General features: G+C 42.9%; 2 protein-coding genes and 1 pseudogene across 2 annotated transcripts; 2 read left to right on the top strand and 1 right to left on the bottom strand.

Moving 5' to 3' along the window:
• Window positions 1-3,563: 3,563 nt before the first annotated feature.
• LOC114583499 (olfactory receptor 6E1-like) lies at window positions 3,564-4,517 on the top strand. The gene has a single exon (XM_028704813.2). It carries the CDS (start codon window positions 3,564-3,566, stop codon window positions 4,515-4,517), a length of 954 nt encoding a protein of 317 aa, XP_028560646.2.
• Window positions 4,518-5,685: 1,168 nt separating this feature from the next.
• LOC114583500 (olfactory receptor 6X1-like) overlaps window positions 5,686-19,007 on the bottom strand; it is a 40,244-nt pseudogene continuing 26,922 nt past the window's right edge.
• On the top strand, window positions 12,837-13,804 carry LOC144325198 (olfactory receptor 6C1-like). Its single transcript, XM_077917780.1, has one exon. It carries the CDS (start codon window positions 12,842-12,844, stop codon window positions 13,802-13,804), a length of 963 nt encoding a protein of 320 aa, XP_077773906.1. The 5' UTR covers window positions 12,837-12,841.

The following is a 19,007-nucleotide window of genomic DNA, read 5'->3' as shown; positions in this document are numbered from 1 at the left end:
CGATTACTGTATTTTTCTGTGTATAAGACTAGGTTTTTTTTTTTACCAAAAAAAAAAAAAAAGTTTAAAATTGGGGCTCGTCTTATACATGGGTAGAACTGTGGGGTGTTTTCTCAGTTTGGAGTCCCCAAAAACAGGGGTCATCTTATACATGGAAAAATACTGTATCTGTACTGGAAAAAATCACCACCCCATGCATGAACATGAAACAAATGAGTGTAACAGTAGTATAATAGGCATGTTTGAATGATTCAGTTTAGAACTGTCTGATGTGAGGAGGAAGATGAACCAATTGTTCTTCTATTAACTTAATTCACATACCTCTTTAAAGAATCCCCATTATTCTTAAAACCCAATGTATGTGTATAGTGAATAATCTAAATAAACAGCCAACATTATTTGGTTTTATCCAGTGGCTCCCACTGAACCCTCTTCTTTTCAGGAGAGCATTGAGTCAGTAGATTGGAGAAGGGGGCATATACCCTTTCCACATTGCAGACCCATATGCACCCTAAAATCTTACTCAGAAGGTGTTGCTGGGGTGGGGTCAGAGCAGTATGGAAAGTGGTGCCGATGGAAGGGAAAATTGGCAAAAAACTGTATCTTCTTCTACTCCAGCACTGTAAGACTCCAAAGAATTAGAAAGTCACAGACAAAATTTATTACATCCTCTGAATTTTCTTATGTAGCTAGCAGCCAAATCAAGATAATAAAGAAATAAAGTGTTGGTTCATTGGCCCCCAAATCTTACCATGACTTAGTGTCGTGTCTTCATTCTTTCTACAGAATGTGCTGTCATTGAGACAGAGTTTATATGAAGTTACCTGGGAATGGTTATTACCGAGTCCTAAAAGCTCCCAGCTGCATACCTAATGTCAGGGGAACCCAAGTCTCAGGTAAAGTCCTTCTCATCTCACTTTCATTGCCCAGAGAGCCAAAAGTACAGTGAGCATGCTCCGTAGCCATGGAATGCTACTAACTCACTGTCGAGGGTGATGATGGTGGAAATGTGATGGAAGGGGTAATGGAATGACCTATCTTGCAAAAAGGGCATCACCAACGCATTGACATCTCCACTCTTCAACTGCCACAAAAGCATCCTCCTCTGCTTTCATTTATGTCCACCCCCACAACACTCACTTTCAGACCTTAGCTACAGACAATAGGTGTCTCTCAAGGGCTATTTAGAAACTGTTATGTACTAAGCTTGGATCCTAGAACAATAGGCAAATAGGATCCTAGAATGCAACAACTGATTGGCTTGCAGGAAAAGACCAATCAGGCTCCAGGTGGAAGTTAACCAGCCTATTAGGCTGATAGGATCCTAGAATGCAACAACTGATTGGTCTGCAGAAAAAGACCAACTAGGCTCCAGGAGGGAAGCAGAATCAGCCAATCAGATGGGACTCATTGTGTAAATAATGTATATAAAAGCCTGAGGTTTGGGGGGCAATTCAATCACTGTTTTACAAGCTGCAATAAAGAGCATGGAATCACTACAGGACTCTGAGTATATTTCAGAAACCAACACAGGTCATCCAAAATGTGAAGTTAAATGTATCTCTCTAGGTTTACAGGAATCATTTAAAAAAGAAATAGTAGCCACAGGTCAGGGAGACATCAGGTTGGAGACTGTAGGATACAGGGGTGTGGGGTGCTAACCTTTCCCTTCTGGCTTTGGTCACAATGACTCAGGGTCCATTCCATGATTCTATGATTCTATGAAAATCCTCTCCCCTACCCGCCAGCCTCTATTGGCATTTAGAAGAAAGCTCCCATCTGAGTCAAAGAAAGGGGCTGGAGAGAGATTTGGGTAAATAGCTGGGAGGGAAATGGTTAAAAACCTTCCATTCCCTCCATAGTTGTGAGCTGAATCATCATCACCACCACATTATGATGCAAGCATTTTAATATTTTAAAAATATTAACAATGTTGACCCTGATTTTTTTATTAAAAGTATATCACTTAGATCTCAGTTATGAATTTTATAGCATTGCTATTTAATTCTTACATTCTTATCTCACCATTCCATGAATGGGTCCTGCCCCCATTTTATCTTCACAACAGTGAAGGATGTTAAGCTGAGAGAGAGTACCTTGCCCAAGGAAAGTTTCTGAGTTCTCTGGGGATATGAACCTTGCCCTCCTGGGTTTAAGCTCACCATGCCCGGCCCTAGACGCAACATGGCCTCTTCTTTTCACTCCCCCATTTCAAGTACTGAGTCCGTAGAATCAAAACAAGAGAGGATTAAATTAGTCATCTGTTACTCAGAATACATAGATCTTCTGGGAACCTATAATGTTGTGGGAACCTATAATGAGCCACAAATCTGACAAAACTAGATCTCCGTACGTCCATATTTCTATACAGCTTTCAAATATAAAAAAGAAAGGAGATATTAGGGGGCTAATCATTCACAAATGTTGTCCATGGTCCGTTACAATGCAGTTGGCACAGCCACAATATTGAAGGCATGAAATAATTTCCAAGGTAAGCTTTAGGAAGAAGAGGCGGCTCAGATCCTTTGTCAGGAATGGGGAGGCTGTGGCTCTGCAGATCCTTTTGGACTTCAGCTCCCACACTCCTTGACCATTGGCCATGCTGGCCTTGACTGCTGGGAGCTGGAGTCCATCAACCTCTGGAAGACCTTAGGTCCACCAGCCATCTTAATTTAAAATGGACCCCCTATCTGATTACCTGGATTACCTGGATATGCAATGCACATTGTAATGTTTCTGCAGTTTTCCATGATAGTGGGAATGCCATTTGGAACCTGACAGTCTGACTTCATAGTTCCTGCAAAGAGCTTAAAATGGGGCACATGGTTCTCTCGTTCCCATTCTTCATCACAACAAACCTGAGAAGTTGATTAGGCCAAGGATCATGACTGTGTCAGGATTTGAACTCAAGCGTCCCAGGCCCTAGTCCAACACACTAAACACTGCACCATGCTGGTTCTTTTCCAAAGGTGGCACACTTTAGAGTTACTGCGAGGATGCGGAGAAAAGATTTTCAGTAGCTTAGAATTTTATACCTATCCACCAAGATAAAAAGCACACACAGGCTTAGATTTCTCCATTTCTCCTCTTCCTTTCTTATGCTTTACTCTTCTAGCCCTGTGTGTGTGTGTGTGTGTGTGTGTGTGTGTGTGTCTGTCTGTCTGTCTGTCTGTTTGTCCGTCCGTCCGTCCGTCTGTCTGTCTAAATATAGTAAAGGTCGGCATCAATTTTCCTACTTTGTGTGTTTTCCTCATGTTTTGTAGGGGCCATAGCCCAGCAGTAGAGATAATGGTTATCTTGATTGAACTCAATCCTCAACATCAACACCATTAAGTAATTTCGATTGGCATATTTTAACTCGGGGGTTGCACATGCAATTGTCGACAGCTCTGTAGTGACTAAAATGACTGTGAACATTTATTCATCTATGTCTTTGCTTATATTTATCACGCCATTCATCCAAAGATCACAGGGTGGTTCACAACATTATTTATTTATTTCAATGTTATGTATTTCTGTCCATCACTTTCTTCTCCCACCCCATCTCCAGTTCTAAAGAAGGCATGAAGTACAACCAAACAACAGTCAGTGAGTTTATCCTTCTGGGCTTCACCGACATCCGGAAACTGCAGCTCCTGTTATTCACCACCCTTCTCTTTTCCTACCTTCTGGCCATCCTAGGCAATGCTGTGATTATCATGGTTGCTCAAATAGATCACCGGCTACACACTCCTATGTATTTCTTCCTCCAGAATTTCTCTTTCTTGGAAATTGGCTTCACCACAGCAATAATTCCCCAAACCTTGGTCCATCTTTCAACCGGCAATAAAAACATCACTTACATTGGTTGCATGATACAGTCCTTCTTATATTTCCAACTGGGAACTACCGAGTTCTTCCTCTTAGCTGTTATGTCCTACGATCGATATGTAGCCATCTGCAATCCCTTGCGTTATCCAGCCATCATGAACCATTACTTATGCATCACGCTGGTTGTGTTTTGTTGGGTTGGCAGTTTTCTCCTCATCATTGGTCCATGGGTGCTTTTCCTACAGTTTCCAATATGCAAGTCCAACGTCCTTGACCACTTCTTCTGTGACAATACACCATTGATCAAACTCGTTTGTGGGGACACATCACTTTTGCAATTCTTTGGGTTCATCACTGCTGTGCTTTCTGTGTTGGGAAGCTTGACAATTACAGTAATGTCATACGTCAAGATAATCCAAACCATTTTACATTTCCCCACTGCCACAGGGAGACAGAAGGCCTTTTCCACTTGTGCCTCTCACTTCATTGTGGTGTCCATCACCTACGGGAGCTGCATCTTCCTTTATATCAAACCAACACAGAGCAGCAAAGTGGAGTTTGGCAAAATGGTGGCCGTCCTCAATACTGTTGTGTCCCCTTTGCTCAACCCTTTCATCTACAGCTTGAGAAACAAACAGGTTCAGGAGGCCTTGAAAAATTTGTTTGGGCAACTCAAAACCATTGCTAAGGGACCAGGGACCATCTGAAAAGGAAATGTGAAAAGAGATCATCTGAAAAGAGACTGTGAAAGGAAATGGGCATTGTATTATTCTTCAGAAGTATCCATCTTTGCAGAAGCTCTGCCTAGAAAAATTAGTGTTACACTCCATCTTGAAACATCATCATTGCCAGTTCTTTTTTCTGGGGGGACGCAAGGTTGTGCATAACCCTAATCATTTTGTGAATCTTTGTACAGTGGTACCTCGGGTTACATATGCTTCAGGTTACATATGCTTCAGGTTACAGACTCCGCTAACCCAGAAATATTACCTCGGGTTAAAGACTATGCTTCAGGATGAGAACAGAAATTGTGCAGCGGCAGCAGGAGGCCCCATTAGCTAAAGTGGTGCTTCAGGTTAAGAGCAGTTTCAGGTTAAGAACAGGTCTCCAGAACAAATTAAGTACTTAACCTGAGGTACCACTGTACTTTTGTCCATTTGCTGTATTTATTTTTCCCAATTTGAACTATAAAATGGTGATTTTCTTGAGTCAAAGCAAGAGTACCCCTAAACATTTTTAGGAACAAAAAACCCACTGATCATTACTATTATTGTTCTTTTATTCTGTTAAATAAATGTATTATTTAATTTAATTTCATTAAACAGACAAACATATCCATATACTGCATACTGTTCTGGAAGAGGTATTATATATGATCTTATATAGCAGAAGCTCTACTTTGAATTAGGCTTTGCCAGCATCCTGTAGTTGAGATGGTTTTTCATGCAATTCCATAATTTGAGATCGAGGAAAGTAACATTTCCCACACCTGCCAATGCCAAATGATGTGCTTGTTCCCTGCCACCAACCCCAAAGCTGATGGTTTTGAACATAGCTCTTCTCATTTGCAAATTTGGTAAGGAAACAGGTGTTGTGAAAGCCACCCATCATGAGTTGGTTCAGATGCTCTTGCTCTGGACTTCCTGAATTGAACAAGGATTTGGATTGTTTGGCCTAAAAGGTATAAAGAGAGGTTTTGCGAACAAAGGAAGGTTTTCTTTTTCCCCTTTTTCCTTTTAAAACACTTTTTGTTACAGCTTTTGACATGCCACAAGAAGTATCACAGGCCTATTTGAGTTGGTTCACACTTATCCCTCCTCTCTTTCTTTTGAACTACACCAGTTTATTTGTCCTTTATTAAATAAATGTCTGCAGTCAAAAAGCACCTGTCAAAGCATCTTTAACTTGTCTGTTCCTCAGGCTGTACACAAAGGGCGTCATAAGAGGACACAACACATAGTTAAGAAATTACACTACTTTGTTGAAATTATGCCTATCACCCTGATCTGGTATGATGTACATAGACATGCAGTTTCCATAGGTGACAGTGACAACAGTGATGTGGGAAGCACAGGTGGAAAAGGCCTTCTGCCTTCCTGCAGCAGCTGGGATGTGGAGAACAGTTGATATTATATTCACATAGGACACAACAGTGATAGGTAAAGTCCCCAGTAGTGTAAACACTGAAAGGCGGAGAGCTCCAGAAAAGGTGTGTCACCACAGAGAAGATGGAGTAATGGTTTGCTGTCGCAGAAGAAATGGTCAATGATGTTTGAGTCACAAAAAGGAAATTGAACGAATAGCATAGTTGGGGCCAAAATCACAGCAAGCGACCCAATCCAAGAGAACAGCACCAAAAGTGTGCAGAACATCTCGTTCATGTTGGTGGTGTACCTTAGGGGATTGCAGATGGCCACATATTGGTCAAAGGACATCACAATTAGCAGGAAGAAATCTGTGGTTCCCAGACGAAACAGAAAAACAATTGACTTACACATCGAGCAGATAAGATTGTTTCCCTGCCAGTTGGAAAGTTGAACAACACTTTTGGGATGGCAGCAGTGGTGTGTCCAATTTCCAAGATGGCACAATTCCGAAGGCATTGGCAGAATCCCTGTGAATGTCATTTGGTTTATTTTATTTTAGCTTTAATGGCTATCCCACTTGTCCTCCAACCAAGATGCCATATATAGTTCTGCCTTCTCTATTTTATCCATACAACCATTCTCTGAGGTAGGTAAAGCTGATACATTTTGAATGGCTCAATTTCATCCAGTGAGCCTCGAGACTGAGAAAGGATTTGAGCACTCATGTCCCAGATCCTAGTCCAAAATGTCAAAGAAAAATGAAAAGTCCATTACATACTTTATAAGTCTGAAGGAAGAGGAAATCACACTAGTTTACTGTCCAATAAACAGCTTCCTGCTTTATTGGGTCAACTGCTTTATTGGGTCATGTTTCTAGGAGTCATATCAGAGCCCGGAACCAATGGAAGCACACAGTACGGGCCTCTGTGGCATGGCTGGGCCAAGGCCTAGTTGCTTGCCTCTCTTTCCCTTCATTTCAGAACCATTGAACCACAGCTGTCAGAAGTAAGCACTGCTTATTCCTATGGAGCTAACTCCTCAAACATCTGACCTGGTAAGGTGGAGCTGAGCATAGCCTTTCTGTCATCTACCAGAAGAGGAAGAGCAAGGTGGCAGTCAGGTCAAGGCTGCATGTGTGCAATGGCAGGAGAGCTGTATTGACCCTGGTGGTGGGGCCCCACAGCCCCACCATCATCACCTGCCCTCCCTCCTGGTATGTGGCAGTGATCTCACTGTTGCAATCTGCCCCATTGGACGAACCACTCCTTTCCAGGAAACCGTGCATTGAATTACAGTCTTTCTGACCCTCATACATTGGATAATATATTCTGTGTCCTTTGCCTCATGTGTATGTGCCTGTATGCAGATAATAGATTACCAATAAGATGCCCCTCAGAAGTTGTTGGACTACAAATCCCATCAGCCTCAGCATGTATAGCTATTGGTCAGGGACAGCAGTATCAACAGTCCAACTTCATGTGGAGGGCACCGTTTTGGCTACCACTGATGTATATAGTCCACACCTGCCCACTTTTGTGGACTCCCGTGTTGGGGGACGGGGCTGTCCTGATAGGTTCCTGGACTTTAGAACTGACCACTTCACCACTGTCTACATGCTGGTCTATGAGAAGGGGATCTGGTATTCATTCAGTTGTTTTCTGATTTCCTAGTATCAACCAAGGTTACTAGAGGTCATCATCATCATTATTATTTTAAAAAAAAGTTTAAGAAGTTTGTTCCTAGCAATCATTCCCTAGAGAATTAATTACCCTAAAGTGAGAGGCAAGTTTTGATCCTTGGAGGCATCTCAACTTAGATGGTTTAATTTTTAAGAAGTTAATAAGTAGACTGGAGCTTGGGAACTAATCAGCTGCTTAAAAAAGTTTTGAAATTAATTATCTGCCAAGTTTCTAGCAATGCTCTATGAAAAGGCCTATGAAAACTAGATTTTTAAAAGTCCTGTGTAAAAGTGTAATTTAACATCAGTGTAAAAAGACATACTGTATATTTAAAATCAACATGCTTTTGAAAAAGGTCCTCCTTCTGACAGGTAGAATGTCATGTTTAGAGTTGAGGTGAAACTTCTCATGGCATTTCACAACCACTTCCAGCTCTCAAAATCACTCTTATGGCAACTTTTTCTGTGCTCAAAAAATAAAAAATATTTTTTTTTGTTTAAATTCCCACCACTTGCCCACACTCTCAGTTCCTCACAATTGCCCTCAGTTATGCCAACCAGTAAAATCTGGGTGGCTGTAAGGGACTCTGATCTGCTCGAATCAGCTAAGGTTGCTGGAGGTCAGAAATTATTCTGTCACAGTTTAATAAATTTGTTCCTTAAATTCATTCCCTAGAGAATTAATTACCACCCAGAAAATGAATAAGAAGCACACCTAGATTCATAGAGGTATTTCAGCATAGATACTACTACTACTATTATTATTAAGAAGTTAATGAGTAGACTTGGAGCTTAGGAAACTATATAATAAAGTTTAAAGTTTATTATATAGCAAAGTTTCCTGCAGTACTTTTAGATAGTCTATGAATACTGGGATGGTTGGTTTTTTTAACAATCTAAGTCCCCTAACTTAAACATCAATGTAAAATAATATACCTTTTAAATCAGCACTCCTTTGCAAAACTGTTGTCATTTGTATTCATTTCTGAAAAAAGCAGCTCTCTTTAGAAATGAACAAACACTTTCCACTTTGACAAAATCACTTTTATGACAACCTTTTCAGTATTCCGGAGAAAAGTAAAATTAAAATTAAACACCACTTGTCGGCACCCTCAGTTCCCTACTATTGCTCTCAGTGATACCAGCTAGCCATATCTGGGTGAGTGCACATTTAGATATTTATAAAGTACTTTTGGAAAGCATTCAAGGAATGAGAGGAGAGATGGGCTACAAGGAAAAGTTAGCATCCATTGATGGCGGTCAGGCCACTGCAAGCATGAAGAACTGGCAAACAGCTATTTCAGGAGACTGAAACACTCACCATAAAACTGTAAACTCCACTGTAAGGGAGTGTACAGCTCATTTAAATAAATTAAATGTCTGCAAAGCATTTCTTTGGGAGGAAGGTGTGTAGAAAATGGACCCATTTTTAATCACTGCAGACCGTCACTTAAACAGGCAAAGGAGAGGGGTGATGCCTATAGACAGAGCAAGGGTAGCTAACCTGTGGTCCTACCAAAGTTAACCACCACTGATGTACAGAGATCCAAAGATACATTTTTGCCATCTTCTAAAAGGGTCCTTGGGCAACATATATAACCACTCTTTCTAGTTGTTTTCTTGCTTTGCTCAACATGCTGACAGGTCCAGTGTGTATGTTTTTATATGTATAAATAACAATTGGGGACTTCCTGTACTTGGCCAATTGTCTCATGTCCTTAGTTATGGATGCAACACATTCCACTGGGGGGGCAGCGTGGGCTGAGTGGTAAAGCATCTGATTTGCACACAGAAAGTCCTGGGTTCAATTGCTACCAACTTCAGATAGGCCTGGGAAAGACTGGAATAATCATCAGCTCCTAACCTGGAGATTGAATTTGGGACCCTCTGAATCTGGCAGTGGCTGCTGGGAGCTGTGGTCCAAACATGTGGAGAGCATGGCTTGGAGAAGGCTAATCTGTGCAAATTAAAACAGCTTTGTTCCACTTAAGAATGAACGTCCTCCTCCCAAGAGACCTTTAAATAAAGCTTATCACACTAGTATTCTATGGAGAGGATGATGGAAGACACCCAGCCATGATAAGGTTTAAGTGACACAGGAACTCTTTATTATAGATCTGGTGCTGAAAGCTGCATCATACCAAGGTGAGGCATATTATAGCATATTATACTGCTTTGCTTTATAAAGGTATTCAGAGTTTTCTTATTTTCATTATGGGCAAACATGTCAATTATTCCTTTTTTGAGAGAGAGAGAGAAATATCTAGGGTAGTATCAGTGCCAAGCTATATGATTAAAGTTAACTACTACAAAATTTTGGCAAATCAGCAAGTCTTCATGAAAAAAATTCTCCTAATGTGCACATTTTTTCCTAATCTACATGTTTTTTTAAAGCGATTTATCATAATATAATGAACTTTGACATGTTATTGTAACCAATGTGTGCATTTTTATGGACTTTTTATCCTAGTATATGCACATCTTCACCCACTACTTGGCTGGAGAACAGCATTCCAAAATTTCATGAACTGAAATTTTTGAAAAACAACCCCCCCCCCCGTTGATGTGTTATTACTGTTATTAAGAATTTTTGAAAGCCTTCAACAACACACATTTAACAACAATGTAATGTGAAAAATGTTGACGCTTTCCTTAACAACTTTGCTCCCACGCTTTTGCTGACTCGGTTGTCCTTCTGTGGCGATAATGTCATAGACCATTTTTTCTGTGACTATGGTCCAATGATAAAACTTCCTTGAAAACAGGTGCAGCTCCTTCTGGCTCTGGAGGGCATTCTGTCTGGACTGGTGTTAGTCACCTCCTTGTCTGTCGCTGGTGTCTCTGATGTCTACATCATTGCCACCATCTTGCACATGTACTCCATAAAAGGTCGGCAAAAGACATTTCCAACCTGCGCTTCTCACAGCAGAACCACGTCCATCTTTTATGGCAGTGCAATATTCATGTACTCCTTGCCCAGCCAGGGATGATCTTCTGATGTCCAGAAGGGAATTGCAGTCCTTACTGGAGTGTTTACACCATTTCTGAACCCTTTTATTTATAGTCTAAGGAATGAGAAGGTCAATGAAGCCTTCAAAGACTATCTGAAGAGGAGGAAATCTGAACACGTGTGGTTCTTTTTTACAAAGTGGCTGACAAATTAGGGAGGCTGTAGGGTGGTGAATTAGTGACAGCAATGTTTGTAGTAGGTTGAGGGCCCTTTCCTTTGGTACAAAAATATAGATCCCATCTTCCAACTGGCAATATCAAGGCAACCTACAACCTGTTATATGCCTACAGGAAAGCTGTATGTAGGACCTGAGTGCAGCAGCACCCAGAAAGCAGAGTGGTGGCTAAAAATTTCCTCTCTCCCCTTTCAACTTATTTCTTTTACAACCCCCGCCCCCCCAAAGAAAAAAAAATTATGGCAGAAATCCTTAGCAATTTGGAATGGAATGATAAACCTGCCACCCACCCAACATGCCTTTACCTACCCTAAAAAGTCACTCATAAATCCTGCCATTTCTGGGGGACAACTGATCTCATGAACAGGTATGTGTCCAGCCCTGTATAAATATCAGGAATACACACATTTAACTGCATAAAAAGGGATTTATCAGTGTGTGAGAGCATATCTATATATCTGTGTTTATCTGTTTGGCAGGACTATTATTTTTAAAGGATCAAATAGATGTAGAAACAGAATTAAGGCATGTGAATGAGATCTAAGCCAAAATCAATAGATCTGCTTGTTCATATTTCAATTACATACAGTTCATCTATAATACTCCTCCCACCCCCCCCCCCAAAAAAAAACACCCTCAGATTGAAGGGGAAATACTCTTTTGAAGGAAGGCAGCTGAAAGCAGCCCTGAATCAGGAAATGTCTGATGTTTTACAATTTTTATATATGCTGTAAGTGGCCCAGAGTGACTGGGGAAACGCAGCCAGATGGGTGTTGTATAAATATATTTATCATCATCATCATCATCATCATCATTACTACTACTACTACTACTACTACTACTACTACTATACTATTATTTATAGCAGAATTTGACCACTTTTGCCATTATATTCATAGTATTCCCTCCCTTCCACCTGTGTTCCTTTAGGCACTGTGGCTGGACTCCAATTACACACCTTTTGAAATCTTAGAGCTCTCTCACAGCCATTTTGGGCAAGAAGGTTCTATGTACTCTGACTTCAAGCCACAAATGCCGTACATGTTAATTTTCTGATCTGAGCTCCGTGATGGTTAGCAAAGCTGATGTGGCAATTTCCTGCCACAATCCCATTGGCTCATATTGTGATTTTGGTAATCCAACCATTGTCACAGTGAAGTCAGACTCTCTTTCAGGGCAGAGGCAGTCACAATACAATGGACATGGTGTGATGAGGTATTACAGAGCCTGAGGCAAAGGGCATGATATCACCTTCCCTCCAGCTACAGAAACTGCCTATACTGTGGCAGCTGACTCTTACGTCAACACTGGTGACACAGTGAAGTCCTCTACCAAACTTTAGCTGAAGGATTATATGGCAGGGCTTGTGGTGTCCACAACTCTGTCCTCAACATTGCAGTAATACAGTTCATCTTCTGTTCCATAAGGTACGTAACTGCCTCACTCAGCATAAGTTAGGACCAACCCTGGTGATGTGCAAATTCAGTAACTGTCTTCCTCGCACACTATCCCACAAACACTGTTATTAAGTCTTCATTAAGTGGAAGTACTAACCATTTGTGTGAATGTCAATTACCAATAAATATCGGTGGTCCCAATTAATTTCTTTTCAGATATGTTGTCAGACAAGGACTTTGCAAGGGATCAGTTCAGTGTTTGCATGTGTGCTTGACTCTTTGCATGTGTGCTTTGGATAAAAATGGCACTTGTAAATGGACATTTTCCCTCTATCTTTGCAGGTATGGTCAGTTGAATCCAGTTGTGTGAATTTCCACAGATTATTTAGCTCAGCTGGAAGAGCATGAGACTCTTAATCTTAGGGTCTTGGGTTCAAGTCCCACACTGGGCAAAAAGATTTTTGCATTGCAGGTGTTTTGACTAAATGACCCTTGTGGTCCCTTTCAACCATGATTCTATGACTCCGATTCTGAGTCAATGTATGAAACAGGAGGCTGAACTATATGCTTCCCTGGTCTGATCCAGGCAGGCTTGGCTTAACTTCATAATGATGATGAGGAGGATGATGATTCTTATCTATGCTCATCTTTTGCCAGCAGATAACTCATGAAAGTCAAGACTTTATGGAGAACCAAACAAAGATCAATGAGTTTTTACTGCTGGGATTCACTGAGAACGCCAAACTAGAGATATTTTTCTTTGTCCTTTTCTTAATCATGTACCTGATGGCTGTAACGGGAAACATGATGATTATCACCATCACTCTCCTGGATTTCCGCCTCAGGACACCCATGTATTTCTTCCTACGGAATTATGCCATCTTGGAGATTGGATACACCACTGCTGCCATCCCAAAGGCGTTGTTCAACCTTGCATCTGGCAGGAAAACAATCTCGTATGCTGGATGTATAAGTCAATTCTTTTTCTATTTCTTCCTGGGCACCACAGATTTCTTCCTGCTGACTGTGATGTCCTTTGACCGATATATGGCCATCTGCAACCCCCTAAGGTACACCACCATCATGAACGAGAAGTTCTGCACACTTTTGGTGCTGTTCTCTTGGATTGGGTCGCTTGCTGTGATTTTGGCTCAAACTTTGCTATTCATTCAATTTCCTTTTTGTGGTTCAAACATCATTGACCATTTCTTCTGCGACAGCCAACCATTACTCCATCTTCTCTGTGGTGACACACATTTCTTGGAGCTCTCCGACTTTATTATTTCGGTGTTTACAGTACTGGGGACTTTCGCTATCACTGTTGTGTCCTATGTCAATATAATCTCAACTGTTCTCCACATCCCAAGTGCTTCAGGGAGGCAGAAGGCCTTTTCCACCTGTGCTTCCCACGTCACCATTGTCACTGTTGCCTATGGAAGCTGCATCTCTATGTACATCATACCTGAGCGAGATGGTGGGCAAAACTTCAACAAAGTTGTGGCCATTCTTAACAATGTGGTTTGTCCTCTAATGACCCCCTTTGTATACAGCCTGAGGAACAGGCAGGTCCAAGATGCTTTGAAAAATGCTTTTGCCTGCAAGCATGTATTTAATAAAATGCAGAGAAACGCATGCAGTTTGAAATGATAGAAGGAAGGGGGAGTTATGAACTGGTTAAAATAGACCCATGATACTTCTTATGGAGTTTCAGAAGCCCAAATAAATAGTTTTCTCGTTAAAACAAAGGCCTTCATTGGTGTGGAAAACCTCTGAATTATAACCAGATTCTTATTTCATAGTCAGAAAATTATAGAATCATAGTTTTAGGCAGTATTATTTTTCTATAAAAAGAGATGCCAGAACTCACCATGAACCTCTCCCTTGCTCTCTTATATTGGCAATGGTGCCCACCTGAGAGGTGCCAGAGTTTTGATGAACTTTGGCTGACAAGGACTCTCGTACCTACGGGACCACCTCTCCTGGTATGTCCCACAGAGGACCTTTCAGTCATCAAATAAAAACATCTTGGAGATCCCGGGCCACAGGGAGGTTAGGCTGGCCTTGACCAGAGCCAGGGCTTTTACGGCCGTGGCCCATATCTGGTGGAATGCTCTCTCACAAGAGACTTGACATCTTTCTGCAGGGCCTGCAAGACGGAGCTGTACCGCCAGGCCTTTGGCCAAGGCACAGTCTAACTCCCTCTCTCCTTCTGTAATCTGCATAGAACTCTAACCCAATGGTTGCCATTAATTTGATTCTGAACTCATTTAAGAATGTATTTTAATTAATTGACTGTGATTTTATGTACACTGTACTATTTTTACTTCTTGTTAGCTGCTCTGAGCCCAGCTTTGGCCGGGGGGGGGGGATACAAATAAAAAATTATTCATATTATTTATATATAGTAAAACCTGGTTTGAGGCCTTTTAGGCCAAATCTGCATCCAGGGCTGGAAATCTAGAGAAAGCCAACCTGGAACATATGTGGCCATTCATGGTAGGAAGCATTCACCACAACACTTTGCGCCGATGGAAGCTGCATCTCTATGTACATGAAACCAGAGCAGTACAGCCATTCAATAAGGCTGTGGCCATTCTCAACAATGTGGTTGTCCTCTTATGACCACTTCTGTGTACAGCTTTGTGGAACAAGTAATAATAATAATTTATTATTTGTACCCCGCCCATCTGGCTGGGTTTCCCCAGCCACTCTGGGCGGCTTCTATAGAAACCAAAAATACACTAAAATATCACAGATTAAAAACTTCCCTGAACAGGGCTGCCTTAAGATGTCTTCTGAATGTCAGGTAGTTATTTATCGCTTTGACATCTGATGGGAGGGCGTTCCACAGGGCAGGCGCCACTACCAAGAAGGCCCTCTGCCTGGTTCCCTGTAGCTTTGCTTCTCGCAATGAGGGAACCGCCAGAAGACCCTCGGTGCTGGACCTCAGAACGATGGGGGTGGAGACGCTCCTTCAGGTATACTGGGCCGAGGCCGTTTAGGGCTTTAAAGGTCAACACCAGCACTTTGAATTGTGCTTGGAAACGTACTGGGAGCCAATGTGGGTCTTTCAAGACCGGTGTTATGTGGTCTCGGCGGCTGCCCCCAGTCACCAGTCTAGCTGCCGCATTCTGGATTAGTTGTAGTTTCCGAGTCACCTTCAAAGGTAGCCCCACGTCGAGCGCATTGCAGTAGTCCAAGCGGGAGACCAGAGCATGCACCACTCTGGCGAGACAGTCTGCGGGCAGGTAGGGTCTCAGCCTGCGTACCAGGTGGAGTTGGTAGACAGATGCCCTGGATACAGAATTGACCTGCGCCTCCATGGACAGCTGTGAGTCCAAAATGACTCCCAGGCTGCGCACCTAGTCCTTCAGGGGCACAGTTACCCTATTCAGGACCAGGGAGTCCTCCACACCAGCCCGCCCCCTGTCCCCCAAAAACAGTACTTCTGTCTTGTCAGGATTCAACCTCAATCCATTAGCCGCCATCCATCCTCCAACCGTCTCCAGGCACTCACACAGGACCTTCACCGCCTTCACTGGTTCTGATTTAAAAGAGAGGTAGAGCTGGGTATCATCTGCATATTGATGGACACCCAGTCCAAACCCCCTGATGATCTCTCCCAGCGGCTTCATATAGATGTTAAAAAGCATGTGGGAGAGGACGGAACCCTGAGGCACCCCACAAGTGAGGGCCCAGGAGTCTGAACACTCATCCACCACCACCACTTTCTGAACACGGCCCAGGAGGAAGGAGCGAAACCACTGTATAACAGTGCCCCCAGCTCCCAGCCCCTCTAGACGGTCCAGAAGGATGTTATGGTCGATTGTATGAAAGGCTGCTGAGAGATCCAGCAGAACTAGGAAACAACTCTCACCTTTGTCCCTAGCTCGCCGGACATCATCAACCAGCGCGACCAAGGCAGTTTCAGTCCCATGATGAGGCCTGAATCCCAATTGGAAGGGATCCAAATGATCCGCATCCTCCAGGCGTGCCTGGAGTTGTTCAGCAACCACACGCTCAATCACCTTGCCCAAGAATGGAAGATTTGAGACTGGGCGATAGTTGGCCATACTGGCCGGGTCTAAAGATGGTTTTTTAAGAAGCAGTTTAATGACCACCTCTTTCAGCGGATCTGGGAATGTTCCCTCACAGAGGGAAGCATTCACCACCCCGCAGAGACCATCGCCCAGCCCTTCCCGGCTTGCTTTTATTAGCCAGGATGGGCAAGGATCAAGGAGACAGGTGGTTGGTTTCACGCGTCCAAGCAGCCTGTCCACATCCTCGGGGGGTAACGGATTGAAATTGATTCCATGCAACTTGACCAGACAGAGGTCTAGCACTCTCCCGCCCCAGCCCTGTTCCCACGGTGGTGTCTAGCTCCTTCCGAATATGAGTGATTTTATCTGCAAAAAACTTTGCAAAATCGTTGCAGGAGATCTTGGGGTCTTTACAAGGCCCCGGTGGTAAAGGTGGTTCCGTTAAATTGTGAACCACCTGAAAGAGTCTCCTGCTACTATTTTCTGCAGATGCAATAGAGGCGGTGAAGAAAGTCTTCTTCGCCGTCGCTATCGCCACTTGGTAGGCTCGACGTTGAGCTCTATCCTGTGTCCGGTCAGATTCGGAGTGAGTTTTTTGCCACCGATGCTCTAGCCGTCTCAGCGATTGTTTCATCGCCCTCAGCTCCGAAGAAAACCATGGGGCTGTCCGGGCTCCATGCAATCGGAGAGGGCACTTCGGAGCCAGACAGTCGATTGTTGTTGTTTAGTTGTTTAGTCGTGTCCGACTCTTCGTGACCCCATGGACCAGAGCACTCCAGGCACTTCTGTCCCCCACCGCCTCCCGCAGTTTGATCAAACTCATGCTGGTAGCTTCAAGAACACCATCCAACCATCTCATCCTCTGTCGTACCCTTCTCCTTGTGCCCTCCATCTTCCCCAACATCAGGGTCTTTTCCAGGGAGTCTTCTCTTCTCATGAGGTGGCCAAAGTATTGGAGCCTCAGCTTCACGATCTGTCCTTCCAGTGAGCACTCAGGGCTGATTTCCTTAAGAATGGATACGTTTGATCTTCTTGCAGTCCATGGGACTCTCAAGAGTCTCCTCCAGCACCATAATTCAAAAGCATCAATTCTTCGGCGATCAGCCTTCTTTATAGTCCAGCTCTCACTTCCATACATCACTACTGGGAAAACCATAGCTTTAACTATACGGACCTTTGTCTCTACTTTTTAAGATGCTGTCTAGGTTTGTCATTGCTTTTCTCCCAAGAAGCAGGCATCTTTTAATTTCGTGACTGCTGTCACCATCTGCAGTGATCATGGAGCCCAAGAAAGTAAAATCTCTTACTGCCTCCATTTCTTCCCCTTCTATTTGCCAGGAGGTGATGGGACCAGTGGCCATGATCTTCGTTTTTTTGATGTTGAGCTTCAGACCATATTTTGCGCTCTCCTCTTTCACCCTCAATAAAAGGTTCTTTAATTCCTCCTCACTTTCTGCCATCAAGGTTGTGTCATCTGCATATCTGAGGTTGTTGATATTTCTTCTGGCAATCTTAATTCCGGCTTCGGATTCATCCAGCCCAGCCTTTCGCATGATGAATTCTGCATATAAGTTAAATAAGCAGGGAGACATTATACAGCCTTGTCGTACTCCTTTCCCAATTTGAACCAATCAGTTGTTCCATATCCAGTTCTAACTGTAGCTTCTTGTCCCACATAGAGATTTCTCAGGAGACCGATGAGGTGATCAGGCACTCCCATTTCTTTAAGAACTTGCCATAGTTTGCTGTGGTCGACACAGTCAAAGGCTTTTGCATAGTCAATGAAGCAGAAGTAGATGTCTTTCTGGAACTCTCTAGCTTTCTCCATAATCCAGCGCATGTTTGCAATTTGGTCTCTGGTTCCTCTGCCTCTTCTAAATCCAGCTTGCACTTCTGGGAGTTCTCGGTCCACATACTGCTTGAGCCTTCCTTGTAGAATTTTAAGCACAACCTTGCTAGCGTGTGAAATGAGCGCAATTGTGCGGTAGTTGGAGCATTCTTTGGCACTGCCCTTCTTTGGGATTCGGATGTAGACTGATCTTCTCCAATCCTCTGGCCACTGCTGAGTTTTCCAAACTTGCTGGCATATTGAGTGTAGCACCTTAACAGCATCATCTTTTAAAATTTTAAATAGTTCAGCTGGAATACCATCACTTCCACTGGCCTTGTTATCTGCAGTGCTTTCTAAGGCCCATTTGACTGCACTCTCCAGGATGTCTGGCTCAAAGTCAGCAATCACACTACCTGGGGTGTATGAGACATCCATATCTTTCTGGTATAATTCCTGTGTGTATTCTTGCCACCTCTTCTTGATGTCTTCTGCTTCTGTTAGGTCCTTACCACTTTTGTCCTTTATTATGGTAATCTTTTTACGAAATGTTCCTTTCATATTTCCAATTTTCTTGAACAGATCTCTGGTTCTTCCCATTCTGTTGTTTTCCTCTATTTCTTTGCATTGCTCGTTTAAGAAGGCCTTCTTGTCTCTCCTTGCTATTCTTTGGAAATCTGCATTCAATTTCCTGTATCTTTCACTATCTCCCTCGCATTTTGCTTGCCTTCTCTCCCCCGCTATTTGTAAGGCCTCGTTGGACAGCCACTTTGCTTTCTTGCATTTCTTTTTCATTGGGATGGTTTTAGTTGCTGCCTCCTGTATAATGTTGCGAGCCTCCACCCATAGTTCTTCAGGCACTCTGTCCAGCAAATCTAAATCCTTAAACCTGTTCCTCACTTCCACTGTGTATTCATAAGGGATTTGGTTTAGATTGTATCTTACCGGCCCAGTGGTTTTTCCTACTTTCTTCAGTTTAAGC

Source organism: Podarcis muralis, chromosome 13 (assembly GCF_964188315.1).
Source record: "Podarcis muralis chromosome 13, rPodMur119.hap1.1, whole genome shotgun sequence".
NCBI lineage: Eukaryota > Metazoa > Chordata > Lepidosauria > Squamata > Lacertidae > Podarcis > Podarcis muralis.
Note: the sequence above shows the minus strand (reverse complement) of the source record. Positions and strands in the feature narration are given on the sequence as shown.